Here is a 20,953-nt window from a genome sequence, read left to right as displayed (position 1 = left end):
TTGTGGTTACTTCCTGAACTCACGGAGCTTTAGATGGTGAATCTATCGGGCACACTTAGGAATTAATCTGGGGAAATTAATAAAAAGATAACTATCAGATTGGCATCCAAGCCAACACCGGCTTACTATAACAGTAATTGACGCTCTTTATATAGGGTATAAGAGTCTGTCTACATCCGATTGTTTGTTTCTTTTCCAGTGGAAGGACAACAATACGAGAAATCCAATTACAAGCAACAATGGGGGCGATATCTCCGATTAGTGAAACAATGGACACGAAAATGCAGAGCTTTCCCAGTTTTCCGTCATTGTTCGACGAATCTCCGCCTCTTCACCCGTTGAGGCGATTCGTTTCCCTCTTTACTCGTTCACCATTAAAAACAAAGCAGTGTTAGTGGTTGAGTATGAAAAATCGGGAATGACAAAAGTTGCATTCGCTAAGATGAAGGGAGTACAAGGAAAAATTTTCGAATTTTGAAAAATCGAAAAGGTAATATTTTTGTGTTTTCAAACGCGTAATTATGTTGCAAATAAACATTAATTAAGAAACTCGAGTAATCAATTTTCGTGATTGAGCACGTTTAAATAACTAAAATTTGGTATTTCCTGCATGAATACATCCATAGGAAGGCAGGAATTGGCACAGCTATGGCTTACTCCGTTTAACGAGTCACTCCGCTTACTAAGTCATATTTTTGCTCTCCCAAGAGTGACTCATTAACGAGGTTTGACTGTGTATATATATAAATAGCGATAAAATTATTTTCTCTGAGCGTGACGTGAAATGCCAAAGCAGGGTCTAGTTCGTTGATTCCCAACGTGGGGGCCTACAATTTTATTTTTTAGGGGTGCAATATGAGAATGAGTTTTTTTTGTTAGGAATCGGAACTTTTTCAGAACATCTTTACCATTTTTTTATATCAGTTCAAATTTATACTTTTTGGACAATTGCTTGTGATGACTTCTTTCTTTTAATTTTTCCCTCAGTTTTCTTTGGAAGTAGTTTCACCATGGGGGGAGGGGAGGGGGTAATGCCCCCAGCGTCAAAGGTGGAGTCGACTGATATAATGTATGTGCGTATATGTTACCGCTAAAGTGCAGAAATCAGTTATTTTACAGATTATCTAAGAGCAAATCAGTTAATCTGCAGATTAGCTGGGTAATGTGCTCATTAACGGCTTTCGAGCTTTAGCGGTAACATATATATGAATTTACATCATCATCATCATCATGCCCCCCCCCCCCCCCCAGCAATAATGACCGTGACACTCCCAGACTTCCAAGTCTATCTCCGCCTATGAGTTTAACTAAGGGTTCTTAACATTTTGTGTTCCACGGACGATTTGTGCTAGTGAGATGAAGTCCACGGACCTCCTGTGCCAATAAAAATAAGAAATATGCAAGCCACAGACCCCCTTTACAAATTAATATTTGTATGTAAAAAATGTAAAAAAAAATTCTCAAGCTCGTGGACCCCCCTGAAGTCTCTCCAAGGACCTGTGGTTAAAAACCGCTTCTTTTGACTAAGCAAATAACTTTTCGGCTCGCTGAAAGGGATCCTGCCAGCGAAACATGTCAAAGAAGAACAAAAATTGTGAACAACAAAATCTTGTAAACAGGGCCGTATAGCGTGCCTTCTCGGGGCCCCAGGACAGACATTTTCTTGAGGGAGACCTTTAAACGGCAAAAAAATTATGCAAAATAAATGTGCATTATTTGTGAGACCCAATCTCCGCTCGGGGCTCCGGTTGCACCAGCCTAGTTACGGTCCTGCTTGTGAAAGATAGCCCAGTGGGAAGCTAGGAAGCTGGAAAACGGTACTAACATGTAAGCAAACTAAATTGTTCCTGCAGATTACAGTAGCATCGAACTGACAGTATAAACGGCATAGAAACTGGGGAGTTTCTCATTCATTTTCAGAGATGGAGACGTGTTCAGTTATTGTTTTTGATTGAAGGCTGTCATAGGTTTCAATATTTGGTGCCGATTCTCTGCTTTTATTTCTAGTGTAGATGAGAATTTACCCATTCATATATCATTGTGTGACAAGCGCGAGACATCAGAAACAACATGTTAGCTATCATTTCTCGTTTGTTTCAAGGACTGATTGTTCAGTATGCCAAAAAAAATCAATACTTATTTGACAAAACACAATTCTTCTACTAATAATTTTAACGCATGATTCCCAACAAAATCTTCTCGATCATTTCTGTAACCAAAACTACTGAAGAAATTCAAAATCTAAACCCTGCAAATGTTTTTTTCCGGATTTCGATCTTTTCTATCCTCACAGAATTTCTCCCTGACCTCTATCAACTATTCTCATATTATTCCGACTTACCAAGTGACTGAAAACTACGGTCATTACTACTACGTGTACGCGTACTGTAAGCCGCAACGTAATTATTATGATCCGAGTTATTTTCTATTGAGCAGGACTGAAGTCAACAATACTTTGAATAAACAAAATGAAGTCAGCTAAATCTTTTAGCAAACTAAATGACTAAAAAATTTTTATCTATTCATCAATGAACGTTTTCTTCTGTAAAGGAATGAAAAGACCCAGGATGACAATGCCGAGATACATTGAACTTAGACTGTGATAACTGGCTGGAAAAGTACTAAGCACAATTCAGACAATTGGATCGGACACTACCTAGACCCCATCTAGTCTAGTCAACCAAGTATTAGAGTAGTCATTCAAGAATGGGGTGCCGTGGCGTTCTACGACGCCGTGAGATCAGAATTAAATTATTTGGAACGTAGTAATGTGTTGTTTGATTGAAGCGTGATTTCCAATAAATGTGTCACGGAAATTTTAGGATACCACCGAAGTGTCTCGAGATCCGGCAGGGTTGACGCGAAAAGTTTGGGAATTCCTGTATTAGAGTATGCTTTTTTTTTTTGTCAGGAAAATAGTCGCTGCGTTGATTATGAGATACAAAGCACTGCATTAACTTTGATAAATGCTTAAATTCATTCTATTTGTTGGTTTGTTTTTTCTTTTTAAATTATTATTAGACGAAGAAGTCTTTTCATACAAATATAAAGTCCGAAATCATCTTAGCAAAATGCTTTGCGGACTGGTCGGTGGACCAGCATAGCAGTTGAATAACACTTTCGGCGTGAATGCGAGCCGATCTTCCCGTTAAATAGTCTTGCCATATAGAGCAACGGGCCTACAAACGGTACAAATATTCAATCATTACACTTCACTCACTGCACTTCTGAAATATAGATGACAGCACAATCAGACACAACACTAGATACGCATTCAGACTGTTAGGTACAAACACTCACACTTCCGGCACAACTCATTCGGTAGTAAATTGCCCGTGCTGACAGACTGGAGTTGTGCTCGGTTTGAAAGAAAAGAAAAAAGAAAATTGAATGATACTGATTTAATCAGTAGGGCTTTTTAACATTTTTCTGACCAAGGAATATCGTGTAGAGTAAGGATTCTTAACCTATGGGTCGCGACATAAACTTGGGTTAACGGGGTCCTTCTGAGATGGGTCGTTTAGATCATCTAGCAGCCATGGGTTCTTGAGCTATGGGTCACGAACCAAACTTGATTCGTAGGGAGATTCCGAGACGGGTCGTATAAATCCACTTACAGCCAGGGAGATATTGAAATACTGACTCAGGAGGGAGGGCTGACTCTCGAGGGAGAGCACGAATTTGCTTAATTTAGGATCAGAAACACGAAAGGAGTAAAATCATTTTTCCCAAAAAATCGCCAAAGTCAATCTATACCATAGATTCCCAAACATTTCACTCCATCGCCCTTCTTGAGCTATGGGTCACAACCTAAACTTGATTCGCAGGAGCATCCGAGATGGGTCGCAAAAATCCGCTATTAGCCAGGGACTCTTGAGCTATCGGTCACAACCTAAACTTGATTCGCAGGAGCATCCGAGACGGGTCACAAAAATCCACTATTAGCCAGGGACTCTTGAGCTATCGGTCACAACCTAAACTTGATTCGCAGGAGCATCCGAGACGGGTCGTACAAATCAATTTACAGTCCTGTTAGAAATGCACTTATCGCATCACTGGTTTTACCAATTTCGAAAAATAAATAATCCCACGGGTCGCGAAGCTGATCTTGTTGTTGATTTTGGGTCACGGCTGAGAAAGGTTAAGAACCCCTGATATAGAGAGAAACGGTATCACTTTCCGCTGTTCATACAAAGTACGAAAGATTGTATGTGCTAAGCGGAGATGAATCGTAAAAAACGCAAACCAGAAAGAAAAAAGAAATTGAAACCATGGGGATCCCTCTAAAACTATGATTCTCAAACCTTTCAAGCACCATCTCCTGTCGATAAGAATTTCATTAGCGACCTCTTTCCTCTATTGACAAGAATTTTATCGGTGAATCCCTTTTCCCCGGGCTCTCACACTAATGGGTATGCAGGTAACTCGTAAATCCGACGCTGCATTCCTGCCCAGTATGATACTTAAGGCGAAACGGGATAAATCCCAGAGTCGAGTGCCAATGAGGTCAGATTTGAGAGAGGTGCCGCTCTCTTAATGTCCGTTGAGGGGGGTTTTATGCTAAAGATACAGATATATAGCCTTCAATCAATAGGGCTTAGCACTGCATAACGGCAATGCCATTCTGACCTTACATGCAAGGGCTGATTCGGCCTCTATCACGACGGTCCCAACTTGACGATGATCCCGAATTATGTCTTTTGTTATCAGACTTTGGCCAGGGATCACCGGCCACTTCGTGATCTGGCCGGCCAATGTCGAATTTCGGGTCAATGTTTAATGAAATTGGCCGATTCGTGAAGTGGCCGGCCTCGTCGCGAATTGACCGGTTTCGGGCTTTGGCGGTAACATATACAAAACATTTTGAATGCACAACTAAATGTAAATTAACACAAAAACTGGTGAAAATTCAGCTCTCAGGGTAATTTTAAAGTGATGATAGAGCAAAATTCCCGACACTAATAAAAATTTTAGAATTGGTGTATCAAAAATCATTGAATTATAAACAAATAATTCCAGCACCAATGAGAATTCAGAATTAAATAAACAGTTCCAGAATTGACGGAAGAAAAAATTCTAAAATATTGATGAAAATTCAGAATTGGTGGCATATATATATATAAAAATTCCAGAATTGTTATGGTAATTCAGAATTATTGTAAGAAATAATTCAAGAATTGTGAAAGCCTCCAATAATTTATCATGAGTGCTGGGCCCGGTGAGACCGCACCTGTCGCATACTACCAGTACCATCTTAATGCGAGGGCCCATCCGGGCACGGCCCGGGAGGTGTCAAGAGAAGAAACGCCCCTCAAAAATGAAATTGGGTTGAAATTTTCTAGAATTTACCTGGTAGGGCCTCAGAAAAACCTCTCGGCCCGGGAGCCCATGATGCTCTTAAGACGGCCGTGTACACCACCAGGCCATAAACCTAAGTAATGTTCGGGTTTTCAGCTAATACGTCACGAGATAACTTCGGAGTTAGAATTTCCTTCAGTCTAACGTCATGCTCAGTAACGGTCACTCAGTAACGGCATGCAAATGAGAAATGGTTTATGGTTAATGGTTATATGGTTTTTAAGAGGGTTGGTGCCAGTGCCGTCTTAAGGCATGGGTTCGCCCGGGCACGGTTAGGGGGCATCAAGAGAAAAGGGGGGGGGCCTCTCAAAAATGGGATCTGGTTGAGATTTTCGAAAATTTTCCTGGTAGGGTCTCAGAAAAATCATTTGGCCCGGGGGTCCATGATGCCCTTAAGACGGCCCTGGTTGGTGCACGTTCTTGGCTTCCCATGCTTTCCTACTTTCCTATGGGAAAACCTCTTTCATTTAAGGAACATTTAAAAACTTTCTGTTTGCTTTAGGCACTCAATTTTTTTTTCTAAATTACTATGGATATTTTTATACAATTTAACACGAGCTTTTAGGATTTTAATCGTTGGCTATTTTTTTATCGGACTTCAACAACATAAAACTTTATCAAAATTTACCTATATTTGGTGCCATAAAATTTTTTTAAATAACTTTAATAAAAAATCCTCGTGATAAAGTATGTAACATCATTGTGTGTTGAGACACACAAAGTTTCAAGGCATTTGAATGAGTGTGTTTGAAAAAATGTTCCTTATCAAACAACGGAGAAAAAGCATTCTAGTGGAAAACTTTAGCATATATAAAGTATGCCAGCAGTTTCTATTAAAATATTTTAAAAATACTTTTAGTACATGTAGAACAAAGACTTGAACACAGTTGGACGCAAAAATTTCATAAAATTTAAAAATTCAAAATTTGTAAAAAGTGTTTTTTTGGAAAATTTGCGTGCACCAACCTTTTTAAAAATCCGACTACGTTGAAAACGTCATTTTGGAAGAAAATATCAATTTCCATTTTATAATTTTTTATGAAAGGCCTTGTTTTGTTTATATGACGCTTAGAACTGAAATTACGTCCACTTTACTGTTGCGTTTTTACATACAAGTAAACAGTGAATAAAAACTGCGAAATCCGAGGAAGCCCGTGCCCATCAAGAAGAATGATTGAAAATATTTTTAAATATCTTTTTTAAACGCGTGTTACGAAAACTGCTATTCTTCACATTTTACCTAAGTTTGAAGTATAATTTATAAAAATCTATTCATTATATCATTAAGAAATTTTAATATGGTATTCTGCTATACACTTTCAAAGTTTTGAACTAAAACCTAAGGTCTGTCGCAGGTATTTGTTCAATTACAGTGTTTTATACACGATATTAGGAATGAAATTTTGAAAAATTCACACGTATAGTTACAGATTTGAGTGTAACTTGAGCGTATACCATACAATCCTTTGAATTTTAGTGCATAACTTGCACCATTACTAGTTGAACGTACTGTAAAAATAACAAAAAACATTCCATTCATGTAATTTTTTTTCAATCGTGTTTTTAATATTAAACGAATTTTTCTTAAAATTTGGCATAAAAATGACTTTTACATAGAAAATGACGTAGGTAGAAAAACATTTATCATTGTTTTCACCATTGTGGAACACTTTATATCAAAAAATATTACTAAAGTTCACTCCAGTACCATTTTATGGAAAAGTGACTAGAAAGGTAATCAGGTACCTCAAATAAAAATCATCTGCTACAAGCATACACAGTACCAGTGGTTCTAAAACTTTAGTCATCTGCGGCTCCCTAGCTTCATTCAGTGGCTCCTCCAAAGCAGTTTTGCAGATATTTCCCCCATATAAAAGAATCGCTTCACAGCATACTAATAAATATCTCCAGCTCACCGTGATGCACTTGGGAGCCGCAATGCACACTTTGAGAAACACTGGCAAATACATTGATGTATTAATTTTTTTTTTCAAAAGAAAATACGAATAAAATTGCTCAGAGAGGTATATTACTGCATTAAATATGAAAAATTTGGAAATAAGCAAAAATGGATCATTAAAATCCGGAAGATTCCCTTACCATGAACAAAAATATCGCCCCAACCTTCGTAGGGGACGGTCGCAAAAATTTCGCTCCCTAACAAATAATACACGGCCCGTACTCAGCCGGGCCCTTAACTTTTAATTTTGCAAACTTCCCATTCAATAACTCTTATATACTTCTTTCAACTAATGTAATATGTAATATGTCACTTAGGTCATGAGGAGTACGGATTTGAGAGGTCCTATTGTATCAGTAGCATTTAATCAATCCTTCGCACTCTTACGAATGTTTGAAAACAGTCCTAAAAGATGGCGCAAGCATCTACTCAGATCAACTGAAAGTGGAAAAAGACTCAGTCATTGCCAAGGCCGTACCATTCAATACACGAAGCCGGGTAAAAAAAAGGCAGGCGTTGTACGTTTACTCATTCCATGTTAGTTGCATATAAAGTATTGCATAACGTTCTGAAATCTTTCGTTTCACGTAGTTATTCGATACCGAAAGTCCTCTTATTCGATTCTCGTCGTCGTCTGCTCGTGAATCACTGCGGCAAGAAAATGGCGGCTGCAGATACCACGTACCCAAACAACCAGCCGATTGTGGCGTTGGACTGCTCGAAAGCTTTCGATGCTCTGACCGAATCGGAGAAGCTGTACGCCCACCACCTGTCTCGTGCTTCGTGGTACGGCGGACTGATCGTGCTCGTCCAAACGTCCCCCGAAAGTCCCTTGATCTTCGTGTTGCTCCGTAAGTTGTTTCGATCTCAGTCTATCTCCGATCTCAAAGATGTCGCTGTATCCCAGTGCGAGTTCGACGAGGAGGAATTCAAGGCCTTTCTTGTATACGCTTGTGGAATTTTGACTAATATGGGCAACTATAAAAGCTTCGGTGGCAGTAAGTTCATACCTAATCTCCCTAAGGATAAGTTCGAGAAACTAGTGTTGAAGAGCAAAGCCTTCGAGCAACAACCCGATGTTGTGAAGAGTCTCCTCGACCGTTGCCTAGAGAAGATGTACTCCCTGGGGAAAACCGAAACACATCTAGGGTTCCCCGATAAAGCCACAACGACTTATATCTCAAAGAACTTCACCCGGGAAGATTCGGAGCGCGTCAAAGTGGTCATGCAGAAAGAAAACATTGACGGCTACAACACAAGGGCGTTCAAATCTGTGGATGAGTCTGGGAACCGTCATTACGATGTGAGGTTCGCCTCAGTGAAGGAGAAAGATTGTCTGGAGAAGAAACCTGTGCCTGGGGTGACAGGTTGCGATTTCTCAATGTCATATGGTGACCACAGGCACCTGTTGAAACGTGTGAACGAGTGCTTGACGAAAGCCAAGGAATATGTCGCGAACAAGAACCAGTATGAAATGTTGGAGAATTATATACAGAGCTTCGATTCAGGTTCCTTGGATCGTCACAAGGAAGGTTCTCGGTTCTGGATAAAAGACGTCGGACCGGTCGTTGAGACTTATATCGGGTTCATTGAGGTCTACTCTGATCCGGATGGGATACGTGGAGAGTTTGAAGGCTTTGTGGCAGTAGTCAACAAGGAGATGAGCAAGAAGTTCTCGGAGCTGGTGAGTAATGCGGAGAAGTTCCTACCGCTGCTGCCATGGCCGAAGACATATGAGAAAGATCGGTTTCTCCGTCCAGACTTCACATCACTGGATGTGTTGACATTTGCCGGGAGTGGCTTACCAGCCGGGATATGCATCCCGAACTATGAGGAGATAAAACAGACAGAGGGGTTCAAGAATGTCTCATTAGGTAACGTTATCTACTCGAGTCTGATGGGGTTGAAGCCCAATTATGTCACAGAGGAAGACCACCAACTGCTGACAAAGTACCGGGTCGGTTCATTTGAGGTCACAGTCGGTCTGCATGAGCTGCTTGGTCACGGCAGCGGCAAACTGTTCAAAAAACACAAGGACGGCACTTTTAATTTTGATAAGGACAATGTGCTGCACCTGGAAACCAATGAAAAGCTGAAGAGTTGGTACGAGGAGGGCGAGACATATGATGTTGTGTTTGGCAGATTAGGATCAGCTTACGAGGAGTGCAGGGCAGAATGTGTTGCCCTGCACCTGTCAATTGTTCCCCAGATCCTGGAAATCTTTGGTTACAAGGATAAGATTGAGGCAGATAATGTCACATATGTGACCTGGTTCGACATGTGTCTCCAGGGCCTTGGAAGCTTACATATATACGACGTCGCCAGTGAGCGCTGGAACCAGGCACATTGTCAGGCTCGTTATGTCATACTGCAGGTGCTTCTGGAAGCCGGAGAAGAATTTGTGAACCTAGAGGAGACAGAGGGTAGTGATGGGAAGCCCGATCTGTTGATGACGATGGACAGGGAAAAGATCCTGACGGTTGGTGTGCCAGCGATGGAAAAGTTCCTCCGGAAGCTGCAGCTCTATAAGTCAACAGCAGACATAGAGAATGCCACTAAGATGTTCAATGGCTATTCCAAAGTGGGAGACATAAGCTATGGTGGAGGGCGGGTTTACCCATTCAAGAAGTACAGGGAGATTGTTGTGGCCAGGAAGAAACCAAGGAAAATGTTTGTCCAGGCTAACACCTCAATCAAAGACGGCAGTGTCGCTCTTCGCAATTATGATTCATCCGCCGAGGGACTCATTGAGTCTTGGATGGACAGATTCAACGGCGAAGACGAACTGGAAGATATTCTCGAGGAATTGTGGAAGAAGGATTCCAGTTACTTTCTGTGAAAGTGAACTCCAGTTTTTTCCCTCCGTTGAAAGTTTCATTTTCTAATAGTTGAATTACGCTTTGTCTTTTATTTCGTAAAAGTTTGTTGAATTTTCTAGGATTTCCATCGTTTTGATAATAACAGCTTGTAAAATGGCTACGATGCAAGCAATTTTTTTTAATATGAAGAATGATTGCGAAATTTACATCATAAAAAAGTGAATTGTGAATTATTGGATGACAGTAGTTATTATAGTTTGATTATTTTTTGGAACTATGCAAGTTGTGAATCGTGAATATACAAATTATCTTTTCGCTGTCAAGTTTCAGATTGTATCGAAACTGCTACAATGTACAATCGAGCACACATAACAAAATTGAATAATACAAAGAATGGGTTGGAATAATTTTTTTTTATATTCCACTAAATCTGCAACAACAAATAATGCTAAAAATATTACTTATAATGAATTTTGTTTATGAATTTGTCTTATATGGCAAATTTTTTGGCAAGGGTGTCATTTTTCTTCATAGGATTAGTTTGTGTAAAATTGGAAGCTCTCTTTCCAGAAACGAAATCTGAATGTGAAGTACTACTGCACCCAGCCCAATACATCAAGGAAATTGATTTTTTTTATTTTAGACTAAGTTCAACTCGAAAAGAAATGTCACATTTGGTCTCACTGGAAATGAAATCCTCTTGCAAATTGGGCACGTGTGCTCAGACATGGCTTAGCCTTCCTTACAGGGGGGTGGTCTTAAGATGTTGTGACCTGTGCAATTGTATGGGTCTCTGATATGAGTTGGTAAAGTTACTCCGCAGATTAACCATTTAAAGGCCGAACTATGAACAGAATCACTTATTGTTTTTAAATTAGGAATTCTGTGTTCTTTTGCATGCTTATACATAGATCAACTTTGAAATTTGAAGAAAAACATTTTTTTCTTCGTTTTTCTCGATGTTCCAGAAAGGAGGAGGGGATTCTTAGGGAGAGGTGAAAGCAGAAACTGGTATCGCCTATATTCTCACAATTTTTTTGTTTCTGGAGTAATTGTCACAAATTTTCTACTGTAAATTGCAACACATATCAGTTTTTTTAAATATAAAAATGTGTTCAGAAAATCCAATTTTTTTTAAATGTCCATAATAAGAGAAGGAAAACATCTTTGATGGACAGTTTGTCACACGAGGCTCAACCCTTCGGGATAAATGGCTTATATCCCCTAAGGGACCGCCTGGGCCATGAATGGTCTTAAAGTTTGTCACACTAGTAGCAATTAGTGTCTTTTTGGCAAATTGTGACCCGTCCTTGCATCACAGACAATATAATGGTCATCATATGACCTGGTACCTTTTTCAATTTACAACGTGGACCTGGATGAATAATTAACCCCTCCTTTGTTCGTAGAAGGTTCATTGTCACTTCTCTTTGAAATGCGAAATATGATCCACTTCTCGCTGCTCAGAATGAATTTTCCAATGTGCTATAAAGGTCATATGGCAAATCTTTTTCAATGGCATCCAGAGCTGAGGTTTTGATCGGATTCTAGGAAAATGATTTTCTATCCCATGCAATGTTTTTTTTTCCCACTCGAACTGCTCAAAACTGTTTTGCCTTTTCTCGAAACGTTCAGATTTGTGTTGCACTTTTTCTGCCCTACATCTTTTGAAGAACGTGTTTGGGGAGTTTCTACTACCTCTCTCATCCTCGTTGTTGCAAAATATATCTAGCATTCCAGAATTGCATATACATCAGTTGGAACTGCTGTCACTAGATCATTTTCAACAATAACATCAGTGATGTTCCCATTTTCATTAGCAAGTAATTGTCATGTATCTGCAACACTTATAAATATCCTACTAGTTATATATATATATATATATATATATATATATATCTAAAAGTTTGTAAAAATATCCTACAGCTTCTAATGTGAGATGTCTTTTGGATGTAGTTACCTACAGCTGAGCATAACAAGACTATCTGCAATTGCTGATCTCTGTTTGATTAGTCTGCAGTTCACAAAAACATGTATTTCTAAAAATGCAAGAATAAAAAAGTAACCCAATATAAATATAAACATTTCATCCCAGAAAGCACATGCCTCTGTGTCATATTACCCAGAATTCGCCCCCACACACGTCGAATGATGACAATACCCTGGGTTTCGAACGGGAAAATCGAAGCAGCCGTAGATATTAGATATCTCTAGAATCCCGTTCTCTTAAAAGGCCAATGTTCCATAAATGGAACATGCATGTTTGAACGTGTGTAGCTTGTTCACGTGTAACAGCACGAAAAAAAATATTTGATTTACTTTGATCTATATATATCAAATGGTAGAAACATGTAGAATAATTTTTAATTTACTTCAAAATTGAAATTTTGGCAAATTTTAATTAAAATGAGAAAAAATTTCAAAATTCTGTCAAAAAAAGTTTCAGAATTTATTTCAGAAAATACTTAGAACTCTTTTCATATATATATTTTAAAAAGCCGGAAATGTTTGAATCAACTTTTATGTGATATTTTTGTTAATATGAAATATGTTCCATTTATGGAACATTGGCCTTTAAACGGTTAACTGTCATGAAAATTGTAATTTCATGTTTGTCTCATTCCTAGCCGCATTGCTGTTGGTTTTTTTTTCTTTGCATTGGTTTTGTGAAGGTTTTTTTGAGTAATGAAAACAAACATTTCCATTTCGTACAGAACTGTTTCTGCTTTTACAGAACCTCCCTTCCCATTTCGAGAATGGAAGTCTTTGCAAGACCTTTCTTGCAACGGTTTCTCGGACCTTTGGTCCAAGGTTGTGAACAATTCTATCTATCCCCCCCCCCCCATTTCAGAGGAAGTTCTACGTGAACACATTGAAATGGCAGTCCCCCCCCCTCGCCCACTCATGTGTACACATAAAAACTGGACATTGTCAACACTTGTCTCTAGATTGTCATGTATAGCAGAAGGCATCTGCGCAAAACTTGTGGCATAACTGAAGTAGGCCATTTCACCTGTAGCCGTTGGATGTAGCAGGCTGATTCATGCGATATACAAATACAAAAAACAACACAACAGGCAAAATGCCCAGTGAGAAAAAGATGCTCATAACAAATATGGGTGTCATATATTTCAAGAATAAAGCAACCCAATTAAAAATGAAATTAGAAACATTATAAACAATATATACACATGATAAAATATTATACAATGCCCATAAAGAATACTTATAGTTGTCTTATTCTAAGAATGGATAGCTTCTCGATTTACCCCAAAATGTTTATCGTATTTCTTTTTAAACGTGTCAATTGTGTTACAATTTACTACCTCCGGGGGATAAGCTATTCTATTTATTGGTAACCCTATTAGAGAAAGATTTACTTTTGCAGTATATCTAATGACTAGGTGAAATGGTCTACTTCAGTGATGCCACGATTTGCGTAGAGGTCTGCAAAGATGGTGTTGACAATGTCCTGGAGTGATCTGCATTTGAAAATTTACAGGGGATGCCAGATAAAGCTTGTCGTGTATAGGGGGTGTCACTCTAAATGTATTGTGGGTTTTTTCGTTTGCAACTGAAAGAATGCACAAGGAACTTGTGCTGTAACTTCAGATGTGATCACCTGACTGCATGATTCATCAGCTGAACCAGTGCTATTCCCTATGAATGTCATTTTCTCATTAAACATTTTACAACTGTGCAAAATAGCTGACAGGAATAAAATAACGTGTTTTTCGGTTATCCGTACCCACCTTCCCAACCATTAGCCTGGAAAATAGTAGAGGTTCTACTGCATTTCTGCCCGGTGTATCAGTAGTGTGACTATGCAACTGTAAATAAATATACATTTTTATTAGATTTTTTTGTATATATATACATGGATACCATTTTACCGCACACTAACTGGTCATATATTGCCATACTGCAATTTCCAACCAGTGGATTAGGGTAGAGAAATGAAGGCACTATCTATCGGTGGTCGCCTCGGGCTCAGTGGGTAAAGAACTTGTTTCGGATATTCTTTGCTCAGATTCAAACTCGTAGACTTTAATGGCCACCTTCATAGTAGATGAGCATCTTATTACTGTGCCATCCTGGCATAACATGCACACACGCACTAGATAGTCATTTTAAACAGGTAAAATACATAAATACCTTATTTTTACGATTTTGTATTTTTTAAATCTTTTTTTTATTTTACTCTCGGTGATTTAACAGTTTTTGCGATTATCCATGGTCACCTCACCATTAGCCCAGGTAATTGAGGTTCTACTGTATACTGATATCAGTCAAGATAACAACCGAGGATCCTATGCTTTTTTGGAAATGCTCAGCATTACAGAATACACTTTCATCACAAATTTTGGTACTCTTGCCTCATGTAAGGTGACCATATTCCGCTTTAATCGTGGTCCTGGGTATTTGAAGGTTAACCATCACTGCTCTGTAATTATGGCCCCGCAAGGGTTGGGCTGACAGAGCTCTAGCCCGGATCAATTCTTGTTTCTTTACCATGTATGCTCAACCCATGGGCCAAATGTGGCACCAAACCTTATTTTGTTAAAATGAAGTCAGCTACACATTTACTGGTGACCCATGGCACGTTTACCGAGCACTTCAGCGGCTGGTGCTGTGTCTCAAGTGGACCAGTATATCAACAGGTGACTGGGGGCATATTTATAGTTTATTCGAGTGGCCCACGGCACCGTTCCAGAGCACTTGAGTGGCCCGCAACTAGGATCAGGCGGATCTCGTGCCCCGGACCAAAGGGGGCGCAAATTTTATTCTCAAACCTCTCCTTCAACATTACAAGGGGGCGCCAAAATGCGCACTTGCCCCGGCCGACCAAGCATCTAGTTGCGGCCCTGCCCACGACACATTTTCAAACTAATGAAGTGGCCCGCACTCTCAAAAAGGTTGAGCACGCTTGCTATAAACTCACTATAGAGACAGTTGCCAAGGAACACAGCACCACAATGGCTGTCAGGGCTAAACCACCGCTATCGAGAGACGCAACAAAACATTTTTTCGACGGGCAAGCACGCTTTCCCCCTCCCTCGTGTAGTTTCAAATACATCTCCGAACCCGCGTAAACTCCTAGTGACAAGGGGGATTTGGATGATGCTTACGTCATCAACCACCCTAACCGATCACGCCCAAGCTCTGTCGCTTTTGCGATATAAGCTCATTGATCGTGGGCGTGCCGAAGACTCAAGCAGGCCGGGAAAGCACACCGTCAATCCCCGGGCACATCACCGCTCGACAAAGTCAGGGCAGCACCGCGAGTGCGACACCCGCGACAAGGCCCCGCCGGCGCGGTTCACGGCGCCCCACGAAGGGAGACCACCCCCCAAGAACCTCTATTGTGGACATGAGAGAACAATATGTTACAAGACGGGAACATCGCTCCTCATCAAAGAAAACATGGAACGCCTCGCGACAAGGGCCTCAATCGGCGCGTTATTCTTGACTACATAATGAAGTCATTTTATTTGTCGACATACAATCTTGTACTCCTTGTCATTTCCTGCACCTCCGAACTGTGGTCTCCTGTCCTTCTTTTCATGTGAGGAGTTTACATGCGGGTGCGACAGTCAAAGTTGCAATTTGCCAAAAGTCATGTGCAGAGAAATGCACGTGTGCCACATCAAAAAATACCATATGTACCGAAAAACACCATGTGCAGACAGTACAAACAATCCAAAATCGTGCGCCGCTTATGCATTTATGACATATAAATTCAAAAGTTGGTCAACCACCCTTTATGAAGATATGAAATATTTTTAATAGCATATTATTCAGTGTGCCAAAAACGGGGAAAAAAACACCTTTGGATAGTTATTGGACACCTTAACTAACATTTTCCCTGTTAATAAGGCCCCTACACAAAGCCACTTTAGTGATCTCTAAATGCTTCACGGATCCTTCAAGTGCTCAGGAAATGTGTCCGGGCCGCTTAAGTGTTCTGGAACTGTACCCATGCATCACTCAAGTGATCCGTAATTGTGCCACGGATCACTTAAGTAATCAGGAAATGTTCCGCGGGTAACTTGAGTGATATAGAACAGCACTGGGGGCCGCTTAAGTGCTCTGAACTTGTGTCACATGTCACTCAAGTGATCTCTAAATGCGTCACGGATCATTTAAGTGTTCTGGAACTGTGCCACAGTTCATTTCAGCCAGGGGCGTAGCCAGAAATTTCGTTCGGGGGGGGGGGGAACCAAAGTGACAGAACAATGGATTTGGCCATCTTTTTCTCTTTTTTCGGTCATTTTCTCACATTTCGGGGGGGGGGGGGGGGGACTAGACCCCCAAGTCCCCCCCCCCCGCTACGCCCTTGATTTCAGCGATCTGTAAATGTGCCGCTTAGTTCATTTTTACAAAATTGTGTTTGGGGGGGGGGGACAAGCCACATCAGATAACCTTCAGAGTCACATTTGGTCCGCGGGTCAAGGGGTGGGTCGCAATGAATTTCTTAAAGAGAAATTTTGAGTTCTTCAAATAGCACTGAAAATTAACAGATATTTATTATAACAACATATAAAGGTATTTTCCTTTCAAAATTTTAATTAAAAAAAATTTTGGATAAAAAAAATTTTTCCCATTTGTGGGGGGGGGGGCGCATGAGCCCCTATGCTCCCCCTCCCACGTACATTTCTGATGCCACCAATATGCGTTTGGCGGTAGGGGGCAGTGCGAGATTTTGTTGGCAAGGGGGGTGTGGTCAAAAATGGCTAAAAATTTGCTGACGTAATACTTGAACGGCCCCTTAGCTCCGTCTTAGAAAGGATCTTAAGCTATTGCTTTATTATAAGAAGTCAAAATACAATTTTATAAAATAATTTTTATTCCATTTTGCGGCCCTTAAAATCTAGCGGGGCGGATGCACCTTCCGCACCTGCCCTGTCGCACCCCCCCCCCCCCAAGTCTGGCCCTGTAAGAAGGGTGGTCCCGTGATTGTTTTTGTAATGAAGCCCTGCGTCTGGTAAGGGCAGCCCTACATGAAGTTAAATACAAGACGATATTCGTTGTAATTGAAAGTGTCAGCAAATTGTCCAATTATCAAATCCTGAAAAGTCGGCGCAAAAAAAAAAAAAAGAAGAAGAAATATATACAGGGTGTCCCATCAAGACTGCACAAACTCTGCACAGCCAGATTCCTCCCTTGGAATACATAAAAAATGCCCAAAGTACTGTACCTGTATGACCCAGTTTTCGAGAAAAATGCAAAAGAAAGGTATGACGTCATATCCGATCAAGGAAAAAAACTTGCCACAGCGCATGCTTGCCTCGATATGCGCCGTGGATATTTTGAACATCTTCCTATGTAAACATGCAAATACCGATATGGTGTGGTTCATGTTTCCAATAAAGTTTTTTTCTTTCCCTTACACCGAATATGACGTCATACTTTTCTTTCGCATTTTTCTCTAAAATTATGGGTCGCACAGGTACAGTACTTTTGGCATTTTTTATGTATTCCGAGCGAGGAATCTGGCTGTGCAGAGTTTGTGCGGTCTTGATGAGACACCACGCATAATGTGGTGTCCCATCAAGACCGCCCAAATGGGCAAAAAGTCCGTAAAAACTTTGAAAATGAATAAAAACCGGAAACATAACCGAAATAAAAAACGGTTTGCAGGGTTAGCATCACTATGTCACGGGAATTTTTTTAAGATAGAGGAAAAAAACACAACCGATAGGTGGCCCTGGTACGAGCGACTTTGGTGTAAATATGCAAATGAGACGGTTATAAGAACTTGCGCTCCTAATATACAAGCAGTTCACCGTTGTAAACCGTGTATGTGAAGAAGGATGCTGAGCGCGAAGGATAAAGCTTTGTTGGTGAAGTTGTTTTACGTGAACTATTGAATCAGCAAACCATTGCCTTGTGTGAATTCCAAGTTCAGAAGAATGTGAGGACTGGAAAGGGCCTTTAACAGCGACAGGCCTCATAAAGCTTGTTTAGTGGTTTGAGGAAACTGGACGCTGGAGGATCTTGTATGAGAGAGCCGGACGACCATGTTTAAGGAAGGCACGTCCACCGCGTGTTGCAGCCGAAATGGAAGCGTTAGCGTCCGAATCAGTTGCAGGGACCATCAGTGCTCGTGAAGCTGCCAGACGCTTGGGCTTACCACTATCCTCGATACGCGATATTCTTCATGGAATCCTTGATCTGTACCCACACAGATTGCAGTCATGGAAGAAAATCTTCTACCAGCGGATACCGTACAGAGGGAAGAATTTGCGAGGTGGGCTTTCTCCAAAATCGAACTGAATCCCACCTGGGTCTTTAACATCTTGTAGATAGATGAAGCTCATTTTCGCTAATGGCGACTTTAATACCCATAACTGCCACAGGGTGATGTCTAATCCACGTGAGTACACGCAGAAACTATTTCATTTCCCAAAAGTGACAGTGCAGTGTGTTTTCACAAGTTCGTTCATCATAGGACCTTTCTTCTTTAAAACGCAGGCCCAGTAAATGAGTAGAGAACGGCTACGAGGAATGCGCAGCGTTATTTAACGCTTCTGCGCGAGAAGGTCGTGCCATGTTTGCGTGAAAGAGATGCGCTTTTTATTGTCACGTTTATGCAAGATGGAACAACTAGTCACACTACTCCGGCCAAGCCATTCCTGATGCACACGTTCGGGGAACACAAAATCATTAGCAGGCGTTGCAGGTTCCCCATGGCCTCCTCGGTCTCCAGATTTGACACCGGCAGGCTTCTGGTTATGGGGATATTTAAAATCCCGAGAGTATCCATCCGGTCCATCTAATCTGTCGGAACTGAAAGATGCGATCCCCCGAGAGGTGTCACGTATACATCCGGACCTGCTGCACCCTGCCGTTGCTGGATTTGTGACTCACCTGCAATGTGTTATCCCCTGTGGTGGTGGACATTTGGCGCACATACTGCTGTAATAAACGATTCGGAGGCATTCTATTCGTTATTTGGGTATATTTTCCTTGACTTGTATACGTCAGTGCCACCTATCGACTGTTTTTGAGGTTTTTTCCTGTCTTAAAAAAATTCCCGTGACCCAGCGGTGCTAACTCTGCATACCGTTTTTTTATTTCGGTTATTTTTTCGGTTTTTGTGAATTTTTAAAGTTTCTACTGACTTTTTACCCACCCTGTATCTAGTACATATACAGGACAGGATGATTCAGAAAAGATGGAAAGAACTTTAAGAGAGAAAGAACTTAAGAGTACACATCAATGCAAACAATTGTCATAAAAAAATACATGGTCTAACATCAAACGCGCTAGCGCGTATCGAAATGTCCGCTCCGCAAACGTTAAAAAGGCATTCCTGTTGAAATTTATCGGGAGAAAATGAACACCATGCATGCAAATGTAACCTGGGGAGGAAGAAGAAGAAACCGTATGCAAATATTCGTCACAGTGAATAAAAGGTCCTGACACCAGCCCTTTGAAGTTATTCCAGCGTGTAACCGTTCTAATGTACGGAATAATTTCACAGGGCTGGCATCCGCACCTTTCATTCATTGTGACGCAGATTTGCATACGGTTTCTTCTTCCCCAGGTTACCTTTGCATATATGCATGATGTTTTCCCCCCCCCCCCGATAAATTTCAACAGGAATGCCGTTTTAACGTTCGCGGAGCGGCCGTTTCGAAACGCTCCAGCGCGTTTGTGTTTCATGTTAGACCATGCATTTTTTGATGACAATTGTTTGTATTGATGTGTACTATATCACCTCTTAAAGTTTTTCCCATCTTTTCTGAATCACCCTGTATTTGATAATTTTTTCGCGTTGTTTGGCAGTCTCCAGACCCACACAATATTGTTTTTCGGCAGTATATAATGTTTTTATTCATTTTTTCTGACCGAGAGAATGAAACTGAGAGAGAGAGGGGGGCACCTATTTTGAAAACACTGATTTTCACAAAACAAGTGGGGTTTGAAATAAGGAAATCCAGTGAAATTTCTGAAAAATATCTCTAAAACTTTTTGAGATATTCTAAATTGTCCTCGAAATTGGCAAATTTCCAGTATCTACGCCAGACATTGTACACTAAAAACCACACAATTTATTTGAATACTTTAGATACACTATGTTTCCATGACTGTCATCTGTGCACAACGAACTAAAAGTTTTAAGATACATAAAATATTTTCTGAGATATGACAGTTTTTTCGTAAAACTATATATACGGGAATTTTCACAAAAAAAATTCAAATTTGTTCATTCAAACAGCTGTAAAATATTAAATTCTAAACATATGGCCAAGATCCTTGTTCATTGCACAGCTAACGTTATCTGTAACACTGTTGAATAATTTCATGAGAATGTCTTGCGTAGTTTCTGAGAAATTTGGTTTCGCGTGGAAGTAACGAAAAAATGAATCTTCAAAAAACGCGTTTGAAAATTGTTTGCTGCCTTCGAAACCATTGTTGCAGATGATTTAAATCAGCCATAACTTTGTTGTCACTTATTTCATGTACAAAAATAAAATAGTTTTGGATTCTGTGTGTAAAACGTTCTTCCAAATAAATTTATAAAACCATTTTCGACAATTTTCAAAAAAATCGTCATTTGAACGTAGTTAGGAGAACGTAGTCTTAGTGAAGAGGTTAAAGCAACTGCAGGGCCGTCTTAAGAGCATCATGGGCCCCCGGGCCAAGTGATTTTTCTGAGGTCCTACTTAGCAAATTCTGGAAAATTTGAACCGGTTCTAATTTTTGTGAGGACCCTCTTCTCTTGAGGCCCATGCGTCAAGAAGGCACTGGGCAACTGACTTGAGTGGATCAGCTAAGACCCAAGGCATTTTTTAGGTTTGCCATGTTT

At 40.4% G+C, this 20,953-nt stretch overlaps 2 protein-coding genes across 2 annotated transcripts in view; both read left to right on the top strand.

The window, feature by feature from the left end:
• The window catches only part of LOC149084018 (arrestin domain-containing protein 2-like), a 125,786-nt gene that overhangs the window by 77,373 nt on the left and 27,460 nt on the right, over positions 1-20,953 (top strand). The gene's annotated exons all lie outside the window — the stretch shown is intronic.
• LOC149084019 (dipeptidyl peptidase 3-like) lies at positions 7,805-12,416 on the top strand. Its single transcript, XM_089234362.1, has one exon. It carries the CDS (start codon positions 7,854-7,856, stop codon positions 10,155-10,157), a length of 2,304 nt encoding a protein of 767 aa, XP_089090488.1. The 5' UTR covers positions 7,805-7,853; the 3' UTR covers positions 10,158-12,416.

This window comes from Pholcus phalangioides, unplaced genomic scaffold (genome assembly GCF_987345545.1).
Source record: "Pholcus phalangioides strain wild (caught in Gottingen) unplaced genomic scaffold, Ppha-v1.0 ptg000008l_1, whole genome shotgun sequence".
Taxonomy (NCBI): Eukaryota; Metazoa; Arthropoda; class Arachnida; order Araneae; family Pholcidae; genus Pholcus; species Pholcus phalangioides.
This window is presented reverse-complemented; position numbering and strand designations above follow the sequence as displayed.

Coding starts and splice junctions, on each gene's coding strand:
- LOC149084019 (XM_089234362.1), top strand. CDS start 7,854: ATGTTAGTTGCATATAAAGTATTGCATAACGTTCTGAAATCTTTCGTT.